The following is a 10,539-nucleotide window of genomic DNA, read 5'->3' as shown; positions in this document are numbered from 1 at the left end:
ATGACACTGAGGCCACTCTGTGAGCCTTGTTTCTACATCAATGAGGCTCATGGTGTCTGAAGGCCAAATTCAGACCCCACACCCAGCCTGCGTATTTCCAGCCCCACCCCAGAGCATATCCCAGTCCAGCTGGCTCTCGGCAACAAGAGAAGAAAGCTGAGTGGCCCTCACAGCACAGGACACAGGGTCTTCATTCAGGAGAAGTTCCCAGCCTCTTGCCCTTGAGGAGAGTGACCATGGCATCTGCCAGGACCCGTGGCCCGACTATCCTAGCCACGCCACACCCTGCAGCTTCTCTCCAGGCAGCAGGGCTTTCTTTCCAAAGCAGAAGGGGTGGGTCAGGGTGGAGTCTGAGGATTAGGGAGGGGCACTGAGCTTCTTAAGTAAGAGCCATTGAAGTCCTAGCTCCATCAGCCTTTCCTCCCATCAGCCTCAGCCATGCGTGGAGCCTGGGTGCTGCTGCTGCCGCTGCTGCTGCTGCTGGGCCTCAGGCTACAGCTGTCCTTTGGTGTCATTCCAGGTAAGCATGCTCCCTAACTGCTTGCACCCACTCGCAAACAGCCTTGTGACTGACACCTACCTCTGGTCTCCCCCTTGACCAGTGGAGGAAAAGAACCCAGCCTTCTGGAACCAAAAGGCAGCAGAAGCCCTGGATGTTGCCAAAAAGCTGAAGCCCATTCAGACATCAGCCAAGAACCTCATCGTCTTCCTGGGGGACGGTGAGTATGGAAAGCCTGGCCACCCTGGGGCCCTTACACTTCAAGGCCTCAAGGGCACTGGTGGGTCCAGGAAGGCCTGGGGTTCAAGTCTGACCAGATTCTATTCCTTCAGGGATGGGGGTGCCCACAGTGACAGCCACCAGGATCCTAAAGGGACAGTTGGAAGGCCATCTAGGACCCGAGACACCCCTAGCCATGGACCGCTTCCCATACATGGCTCTGTCCAAGGTGAGTACTGTGACCTGGGATGGGGAGAGGGCTGGCAACCAGGACAGTGAGGATGGCCCAGAAAGCAAGGACTAATGTCTACCAGTAGCACACAACGGAGAGTGTCTCTGTCCCCAGATATACAATGTGGACAGACAAGTCCCAGACAGTGCAGGCACAAGCACCGCCTTTCTCTGCGGGGTCAAGGCCAACTACAAGACCATTGGCGTGAGTGCAGCAGCCCGATTCAATCAGTGCAACACCACATTCGGCAATGAGGTCATCTCAGTGATGTACCGTGCCAAACAAGCAGGTAAGCTGGGCATGGAAGTACACGCCTTTAATCCCAGCATTCAGGAGGCAGAGGCAGGTGGATCTGAGTTCAAGGCCAGCCTGCTCTTGTGACTTCCAGGCCAGTCAGAACCACCTAATGAGGACTTGTGCAAAACAACAAACCCAAGAAAGCGAGTGGGTTGGAGCCAGGCAAAGGGGCTAGAGCAGGCTTGGGACTCTAGGTTGTCCTCCTGATTCCTGTCATTTCCAGGAAAGTCTGTGGGAGTGGTGACCACCACATCGGTGCAGCACGCCTCTCCAGCCGGCACCTACGCACACACGGTGAACCGTGACTGGTACTCGGATGCAGAAATGTCTGCTTCGGCGCTGCAGGAGGGCTGCAAGGACATCTCTGCACAGCTCATCTCCAACATGGACATCGACGTGAGCTCCAGGAGCGAGGGGAAGGGCTGAACTGAGGTGTCACTCACTGCAGTATAGGCCTCTAGCAGCCTGAGCTCTGGGGCTTCTGTGGCATCTGAGGAGGGAGGGGGTATTGAAATGCAGCCCAAAAAAAGCTCTTCCCACTACCCTGGTGGGGTCTGTCTGTCAGAAGGATCCCACTTCCTGTCCTGACCTGATCATAGGTAATCCTTGGTGGGGGCCGAAAGTTCATGTTTCCCAAGGGGACACCAGACCCTGAGTATCCAGACGACAGAGCTAAGTCCGGAAGCAGGCTGGATGGACAGAACCTGGTCCAGAAGTGGTTGACGGAGCTCCAGGTGACAGGGATACCAGGGTAGGGACATAGTAAGCATTAGGACAGGACTGTGCCTCAGGGCTGTGTGCTCAGACTGGCTGTGTCGCTGCAGGGGGCCCGGTATGTTTGGAACCGCACAGAGCTCATTCAGGCATCGCAGGACCCAGCAGTGACTCACCTCATGGGTAATGGTCCATTTCCTACCATGACATTTCTTAGAACATCTATGTATGTGTGTCACGACCTCTCTACCAAGCCTGAGAATCCGTGTGTTACTGTGTCCTTAGGTCTCTTTGAGCCTGAACACATGAAATATGACATCTACCGAGACCCTACCCAGGACCCCTCCCTGGTGGAGATGACAGAGGTGGCCGTGCGCATGCTGAGCAGGAACCCCCGAGGCTTCTTCCTCTTTGTGGAAGGTGAGTGGCTGTGCCTGGCAGAACGGAGGAGGCAGGAGTCTAGGGCAGACTCAAGCATCTCCCCGCCATGGGTTTCCTGCAGGAGGCCGCATCGATCATGGCCATCACGAAGGCAGAGCCTACCGTGCACTGACTGAGGCTGTCATGTTCGACTCAGCCATTGATAAGGCGGACCAGCTCACCAGTGAGCAGGACACGATGATCCTTGTCACCGCTGACCACTCCCACGTCTTCTCTTTTGGTGGCTACGTACCTCGAGGGAACTCTATCTTTGGTAGGGGGCAAGGCAAATGTCTGCCTGTACTTGGGATACTGGCGGCATGCCAGAAATTTCTCGGGTCCTCAGTTTCCTTGTCTGTCAGATGTGTATAAAGACGAAGTACCTGCCTTCCGGGGTTTGGTGAAAACAGGCAAAGGGGAAGATTGTGGTCTATGTGGATTCCAAGCCAGGGCAGTTGCAAAATACCTCTCTGTGCAGGGCTGGGGGCCTCCTTCAATGCTCTGGATGGCAAATCCTTTACTTCGATCCTATATGGCAATGGCCCTGGCTATAAACTCCAGAATGGTGTCCGGGCAGATGTCACTGACGAAGAGAGCCGTAAGTTTTATGGGGCCACCACCTTTGCAGTCAGAGGGTAGAGGGGACTAGGGTCAGATACCTTTTGTCCTAAAAACTTTGTTTCCCTAGGTGACCCCAAGTACCGGCAGCAGGCGGCTGTACCCCTGTCCTCAGAGACCCACGGCGGGGAGGATGTGGCGATATTCGCGCGTGGTCCGCAGGCACACCTGGTGCACGGAGTGCAGGAGCAGAGTTACATCGCGCATGTCATGGCCTTTGCAGGCTGCCTGGAGCCCTACACCGACTGCGGCCTGGCGCCCCCTGCTGGCCGGAACAGTGCTGCGAGTCGGGGCCAGGCCTCCACCCTGATGTTCCTGTTGGCAGCTGCAGTGTTGATGCTGGTGACTGCAGCTGAACTCTGATTACATGAGCTTACTGGGCTCTACACCAGTGCCCCACAGCTGGCTCCAGTGTACCACGCTAATACTCCCCTCTGGAACTTCTGTCCCTCTGGTTCCCTGAGCCTTGGCTTCAGGTCTCTAATCTCAGACAGCTCTAACTCAGGATGCCAACCCAACCACTCCACCATGGACTCCCACAGACCTCACCCAGAGGGTTACCAACCTCCTATCTGCAGCACTTCCTCCCAGACCACCGCAACCTAACAGGATGCCCAGCCCGGGCCAGCTCTCCCTGGTGTTTGTCACTGATCTCCGCTCCCAGAAAATGTGATGTCATGCACTGAGCTGTGCCTGAGAAGGAGGACCATGGAGGCCCGTGATGTCCCCACAGGGCAAGGACTGAGCAGGAATGGGCTGGCCTTTCCTGGCTTCAGTGTCTAGCTCATCTGGCAGACCCTGGAGAGGCTGGCGTAACCAAGAGAACCAGTGCCTCTGACAGTTCTCAGCTGCCACCACCAGTCATGATCCTCCTGCCTCAGCCTCCTGGGTGCTATAATTACATGGATGTATCTCTATATTCCTGGCTTGCACATTAATGTCCAAGCAAAGAACGTTGCCTTCATTCTCCTGGGAGACTTGGCAATAATAAAATGAATTACCTTACAACGTGATGCCTACAGGGTTTTCCTGTTAGAAAAACCGCGTGTTCAAGCCAAGATGAAATGAGGGAGAGGAGCAGACAGCTGGAGGGGCATTGACAAATGGAGGCATGAACAACACAGGAGGCCCTGGACATGTAAGGGATGAGTCGTGGCCTGCCCCTTCCACCTGGCAGTGAGCTTCGGGTTTGCAATGGTCAAACAGCTTAGCTACAGACAGCTCAATCCTTGCCTAAGGCTCCACCCCTTAGTCAGCTATAGCTGTAAGGCAGGGACTCTACAGATCAGGTAATGTACCTGGACCAAAGTAGGCAAAGCTTATCCTGAAGTATCCAAAGCCCCAGGCACACAGAAGACCGTGTTCCTTGTTCTAACTAGGAAGGACTCTAATGGATCAGGGCCAGTGCAGTTTTCCACCTCCCTGTAAGCAAGCCACTCCAGACTCACGGGGGCTGCCTTGGGGTTGGCCTAGACTGGACTCAGATGGCAGATCGGCAGAGACCAGTAGGCTCACTCCAAGGTGGCCAGGGAAGATAGTTGTGGTCACACCTGCCCTGAAAAATGTCTAGAAAAATGTCACCATCCTAGGAGACAAGGGCAGCTCAGGGGAACCCCAGGCTCCCATGGGGCAACCGTGAGCACCAACATGTGACCCAGGGATCTGGATTTACCCTCTAATAAAGACTTCTAGGATGCTGATGGCAGGGCCCTGAGGCAGGAGCCAGGAGTGCAGGAGTGGGGGACCTGTAACCTTAACTTTGGAGTGAGGAGGTTGAGCTGGAAGGTCTGCTGCAGGTGCTCCTTGGCTAGCAGCACCTCCTCCTCCTCAGAGAAGTCCTCCTGGAAGAACTGGTCCAGCTGCTTGAGTGGTCTCAGGTCACATGGCAGGGGGAGCAATCAGAAAAGCAGCAAGAACACAGCAGAGTCCAGATGCTCTAGCCCTGGGGAAGGAAGCCTTCTTCCTCTTTTGCCCGCCAGGTCAAGGAGACCCTGCAGGGTGCTGAGCATCTATAGCTGCCTCAGCATCACTGATATACAGAGGGTCTGCTCTCCGTGACAAGGCAATCCTGGAGTGGAAAGCAGCCTGGCCCACCCTGCTCTAGCGCCCTCCAGCAATCCTCTAGCCCCTGCTGCTCACATTGGCCAGTAGTCAGCGGGGCCTCCAGCCACAGGGTCTAGCTCTTGGGCCTTCTGCTCCTTAGTGCTGGTCCTCAGCAGGCTGAGCAGATGGCCGTGAACACCCTGTAAGTGTCCAAGCCCTGCACTGGGTCACGCTCCCAGGGGCATAGGAGGGAGGGACTCAGTTAATGGGACACACAACGGACATACAGTTAAAATGTACCCCTGGGGCCCATCCTTCCCTGCAACCCCAGCCCCAGCCCAGACACCTCCTTGACAGAGTGTGCTTGTCCTTCTTAGGTTTTTTTTTTGGCAGGGGGGAGGGGGTAGACAGGAATCTAGGGCAGAGATAGACTTTTAGATTCTAGAAAACTTTCCAGACATTTATTGCCACAGCTTCAGGAACACAGTTATAATCCATCTAACCAGGAAGTGGCGAAAGTCCCATCCACTCCAGTTCATCCAGCATAGGGAGGGGATCGCTTCCGTCCACCCCTCAGCCCTTCTCTCGTCATCCTTCACTGTCCCCACAGGCGATGACACCGTAGGGCACTGTACTGGGCAATTCCTGGCCACTCTAGCTTCCTGCCCAGCCGAGGGCGGGGAATTTCGGCTCCTGCAGTGTCGCTACCCACTGTAATTATTCAGGGAAATTGCTTGTTCCCTCTTCCCATGGTCTGTTCCTGCCTGTGGGGTGCTGCTTCAAGGACACACGCATGCAAATGATGTAACGAGGGGCTCCTGTTGTCCAGGCTCTCTGTGAGCTGGAAGAGGTTGACTGGTCTCCCAGGAGAGGTGTGTACAGCTGGCCACCACGTGCAAATGCATGCAGCCATGACCGCAGTCTGGTCGGCCGTGTTCAAACACATTGCAGTTTCTACTGCCTGCCTCTGTCCCTTCTTCCCAGGTGCCTTTGGTTTCACTGCCAAACCAGTAAAAAGGTTAGAACCCACCTCTGCTCTTCCGGTATGACCAACCAAGACACCAAGCCTTTGGCACAAGAGACTCTGCATTCCACGGCTGCAAACTACAGTGAGTTCCAGGAGGTCAAGTACATGAGCCAGTGTGGCATCTGGGGAGCCCAAGGGACCTTGCTGTCTCTGCTCCAGAGCTGACACAAATGTGCTCGCTGGTGTCCCTCACCTGAGCCCAGTGCAGCAGGTAGTAGACCCTGAACTAGAGATGACCCGAATGCAAAACCTTCAGGTTGCTCTTTCCTGTTGATGAATATGGCATCGATTTATGGATCGACTGGTGCCAAGACATCTCGCTCATGTGTTGGGGCTGGCTGCAAGACCAATCCATCCCTGCTACGAGCTTGCCTACAGCATCGTCAAGATGAACTGGCCCTAAGTCACTGTGGTCCACCTCCGTCCCCACCCAAAGACCACCCTCCCAGATGCTTTAGGCAAACAAGTCCTGCAGACCGACATTGTGTACCAGTTGATTTTATTGTTCCCAGGAGCCTGGAAGGCCCAGGAAAATGATGTCAGACACAGCATTAGGGGATTAGACACCTAATTCCCATATTATATGGAGGACTGAAATTTAGACTAGGCATGGCCCTGTCTCAAAAGCTGGAGAGGAAAATGCCAGGTGCAGGTCCGGTGGATCAAGGAAGAAGCTACCAAATGCTGCTGCCACCCAGATACTGGGGGGTAGGGGACAAGGCTCTCCATGTGCCGGGCCTCTTAAAGGAGCCTGGGTAGAGGTGGCCTAATGTGGATGGCTGTGTCAAAGCTTAGCTGGACCCATTATTCAAGGTGCAACAGAAGCCCACTGAGTCTGGCAATGGGGCTGTCCAGTGTTGGTGACTCAGACACTGGTCCTCAAGGTCCTGGTTGAGCCGTGGCTGCCTGCTGCTTCTACCATGGTCAATAGGTACTGGAGCGTGTCTTGTCTCAGTCTTCAAGGCTGGGGAGTGCTTCATGTCTGAGGCTGGGTTAACACTCTGAGGTCTGTTGGAGGCTTAGGTGGGGTTGCGGCTTGGCAACCCAAGTTATGTTAGAAACCTGGAACTAGGGAACAAAACCAGAGGGACAGGTGGAGCCCAGAAAACTGTACTGGAGTCCAGTGAGCTTAGATAGTCAGGGTTCAGCTGCCGTCACTATCGTCAACATTGTCCCTGCCAACAGGAACATCAGGGTTGGGGTCTGGCTCCGGCGCCCCACACGGCTCTGGCTGGCAGGGGGCGCCAGGCCGCAGTCGGTGTAGGGCTCCAGGCAGCCTGCAAAGGCCATGACATGCGCGATGTAACTCTGCTCCTGCACTCCGTGCACCAGGTGTGCCTGCGGACCACGCGCGAATATCGCCACATCCTCCCCGCTGTGGGTCTCACTGTACAAGGGCACAGCTGTCTGCTGCTGGTACGTGGGGTTGCCTGCAAAGAAGGGATGTCCTGAGCAGTGGCTTCCACCTCTATGAAGCTCTTAGCCCCTACCCCATGTTGACAACCCCACTGAACTTACTGCTCCCTTCCTCAGTGACATCAGCCCGGACACCATTAAGGAGTCTGTAGCCGGGACCATTGCCATATAGGATGGAGGTAAAGGATTTGCCATCCTGAGCCTTGAAGGGAACCAGTCCTGCAGGAAGAAGAGATAGCATATTTTAAAAATGGCCGCTGCACATCTTCACCTTTTGCCTGGTCACCAGATTCCCAAGACAGCAATATCTGTCCCCTCTCCACTGCACCTACCAAAGATGGAGGTCCCCCTAAGTGTGTAGCCACCAAAAGAGAAGACGTGGGAGTGGTCAGCGGTGACAAGGATCATCGTGTCCTGCTCACTGGTGAGCTGGTCCGCCTTATCAATGGCCGAGTCGAACATGACAGCCTCAGTCAGTGCACGGTAGGCTCTGCCTTCGTGATGGCCATGATCGATGCGGCCTCCTGCAGGAAACCCGTGGCGGGGAGATGCTTAGTCTGCCCTAGACTCCTGCCTCCTCCGTTCTGCCAGGCACAGCCACTCACCTTCCACAAAGAGGAAGAAGCCTCGGGGGTTCCTGCTCAGCATGCGCACGGCCACCTCTGTCATCTCCACCAGGGAGGGGTCCTGGGTAGGGTCTCGGTAGATGTCATATTTCATGTGTTCAGGCTCAAAGAGACCTGAAGAAAAAAAATCTATAGTTGAGCTGGGTGGTGGTGGTGCATACCTTTAATCCCAGCACTCGGGAGGCAGAGGCAGGCAGATTTCTGGGTTCCAGGACAGCTAGTGTTGTTACACAGAGAAACCCTGTCTCGAAAAACAAAAAAACAAAAAAACAAAAAAAAGAAGGAAGGAAGGAAGGAAGGAAGGAAGGAAGGAAGGAAGGAAGGAAGGAAGGAAACCCATGGTGAACACCAGAATAGGTAGTAGGGACATTAACCCCCCTCCACACATAACTGCCCAGGTGATGGGGATGTATGTGTGCTCATGCACACACACACAATTCCCTAATGGAAGGGTTCCATAGCAAGAAACAGGAATTATTACCCATGAGGCGTGTCACAGATGGGTCCAGGGACGCCTGAATGAGCTCGGTGTGGTTCCAAACATACCGAGCCCCCTGCAGGGATACAGCCAATCTCCTAAGTACATATCTTCAAATACACAGCCCTCACTCGTTCCTGCTATGCCCTTTGCCCTAGGGGCCCCAATACCTGGTGCTTTGCCAGCCACTCTTGAACAAGGTTTCGTCCATCCAGCCTGGTTCCAGCCTGGCCCTTGTTAGTTGGATATTCCTGGTCTGGTGTTCCCTTGGGAAACATGAATTTGCGGCCACCACCGAGGATCACCTATAATCAGGAGAACCTGGGACCTAAGTGATCTTCTATTTCTTATTGACATCACCTGGTCCCAACAGGTCTGAAAGAAGAGATTCTCTTGGCTGTGCCTTCTCTACCCATTCTCGACCAACCCCTCAACTACCCTAACAGAACTCAGAGTGTGGACTGTATAGTCTTCAGTGAGTGACAACCTTGCTCCAGCCCCTCCCCGCCCCCCCCCCGCCCCCCCCTGCTCCTGGAGCTCACGTCGATGTCCATGTTGGAGATGAGCTGTGCAGAGATGTCCTTGCAGCCCTCCTGCAGCGCCGAAGCAGACATTTCTGCATCCGAGTACCAACCTCGGTTCACCGTGTGTGCGTAGGTGCCGGCTGGAGAGGCGTGCTGCACCGATGTGGTGGTCACCACTCCCACAGACTTTCCTGCAGAAGGGTCAGGTGAGCTACCCAGGACCCCAGCCCACCCATGTCCTCAAGCCTTGTCCCAACCTACCTGCTTTCTTAGCGCGATGCATCACGGAGATGACCTCATTGCCCCGTGTTGTGTTGCACTGATCAAACTGTGCGGTGGCACTCAGGCCAATGACCTTGAAATTAGTTTTGACCCCGCAGAGAATGGCAGTGGCCGTGCCTGCGCTGTCTGGGACCTGCACGTCTGTGTTGTACGTCTAGGGAGAGGTATTCTCAGTTCAGCTCTACTGGTAGATATTAGTCTTTGACTTTCTGGGACTTGTCCCCACTGCCCCAGGTCTGCATTCTTCCCAGCCTCCTCCCTCCTGTACCCGCTCTTGCCATCCCGTGTGGGGATTCGGGTGCCTCAAAGCTCACCTTGGACAGAGCTGTGTATGGGAAGCGGTCCATGGCTAGAAGTGTCTCAGGTCCCAGATGGTTTTCCAGCTGTCCCTTTAGTATCCGAGTGGCTGTCACTGTGGACACCCCCATTCCTAAAGGAGAACTCGATCTTAACCCCCAGGCCCACCTGGACCCACCAGCGGCCTTAGGTTCCTGACGTTCAAGGGCCCCAGGGTGGCCAGGCCTCAGACACTCACCGTCCCCCAGGAAGAGAATGAGGTTCTTGGCTGATGTCTGAATGGGCTGCAGGTTCTTGGCAGCATCCAGGGCCTTGGCTGCCTTTTTGTTCCAGAAGGCTGGGTTCTCCTCCTCCACTGACCAAGAAAAGAGCAGAAGGGTCAGAAGGGCCCATGGGTGTGAAAGGAGCAGGTACCCGAAGGAGTACCTCAATACCTGGGATGACACTAAATGACAGCTGTGACCCGAGGACCAGCAGCAACATGCAGGCTCCCCACATGGCTGGGGCTGGGTGGTGGTAGTTCTGAGGATCGTGCAAGGAGAACCTGGAAGACCAGAATGCTAGCTGAGGCTCTGACTGCCTCGCCTTAAATAGAGGAAGACTTACTTCCTGTTTGAAAAGGCTCAGAGACCAAGCTTGGCGGTGGTGGTGCACGCCTTTAATCCCAGCACAGAGGCAGGTGGATCTCTGTAAGTCTGATACCAGCCTGGTCTACAAGAGCGAGTTCCAGGACAGGCTCCAAAGCTACAGAGAAACTCTGTCTCAGAAAGAAAGGCTCAGAGACCTTTTCTAATCCTCGGGCTCTACTCTAGCCCCACCCTACAGTGTGAACTGAAGCTTGTCCAGT

General features: G+C 54.9%; 2 protein-coding genes across 2 annotated transcripts; one reads left to right on the top strand and one right to left on the bottom strand.

Moving 5' to 3' along the window:
* Window positions 1-438: 438 nt before the first annotated feature.
* LOC119821943 (alkaline phosphatase, germ cell type-like) lies at window positions 439-3,362 on the top strand. Its single transcript, XM_038341031.1, has 11 exons — window positions 439-520; window positions 603-719; window positions 832-947; window positions 1,065-1,239; window positions 1,471-1,643; window positions 1,847-1,981; window positions 2,072-2,144; window positions 2,247-2,381; window positions 2,464-2,655; window positions 2,860-2,979; window positions 3,070-3,362. Exons 1-11 carry the CDS (start codon window positions 439-441, stop codon window positions 3,360-3,362), a joined length of 1,611 nt encoding a protein of 536 aa, XP_038196959.1.
* Window positions 3,363-7,206: 3,844 nt separating this feature from the next.
* LOC119821942 (alkaline phosphatase, germ cell type-like) lies at window positions 7,207-10,190 on the bottom strand. The gene is made up of 11 exons (XM_038341030.1): window positions 10,127-10,190; window positions 9,931-10,047; window positions 9,710-9,825; window positions 9,375-9,549; window positions 9,132-9,304; window positions 8,760-8,894; window positions 8,593-8,665; window positions 8,091-8,225; window positions 7,818-8,009; window positions 7,588-7,704; window positions 7,207-7,499 (listed from the first exon to the last, which is right to left on the bottom strand). Exons 1-11 carry the CDS (start codon window positions 10,188-10,190, stop codon window positions 7,207-7,209), a joined length of 1,590 nt encoding a protein of 529 aa, XP_038196958.1.
* Window positions 10,191-10,539: the final 349 nt, after the last annotated feature.

This window comes from Arvicola amphibius, chromosome 8 (assembly GCF_903992535.2).
Source record: "Arvicola amphibius chromosome 8, mArvAmp1.2, whole genome shotgun sequence".
In the NCBI taxonomy this organism is placed as follows: Eukaryota; Metazoa; Chordata; class Mammalia; order Rodentia; family Cricetidae; genus Arvicola; species Arvicola amphibius.
This window is presented reverse-complemented; position numbering and strand designations above follow the sequence as displayed.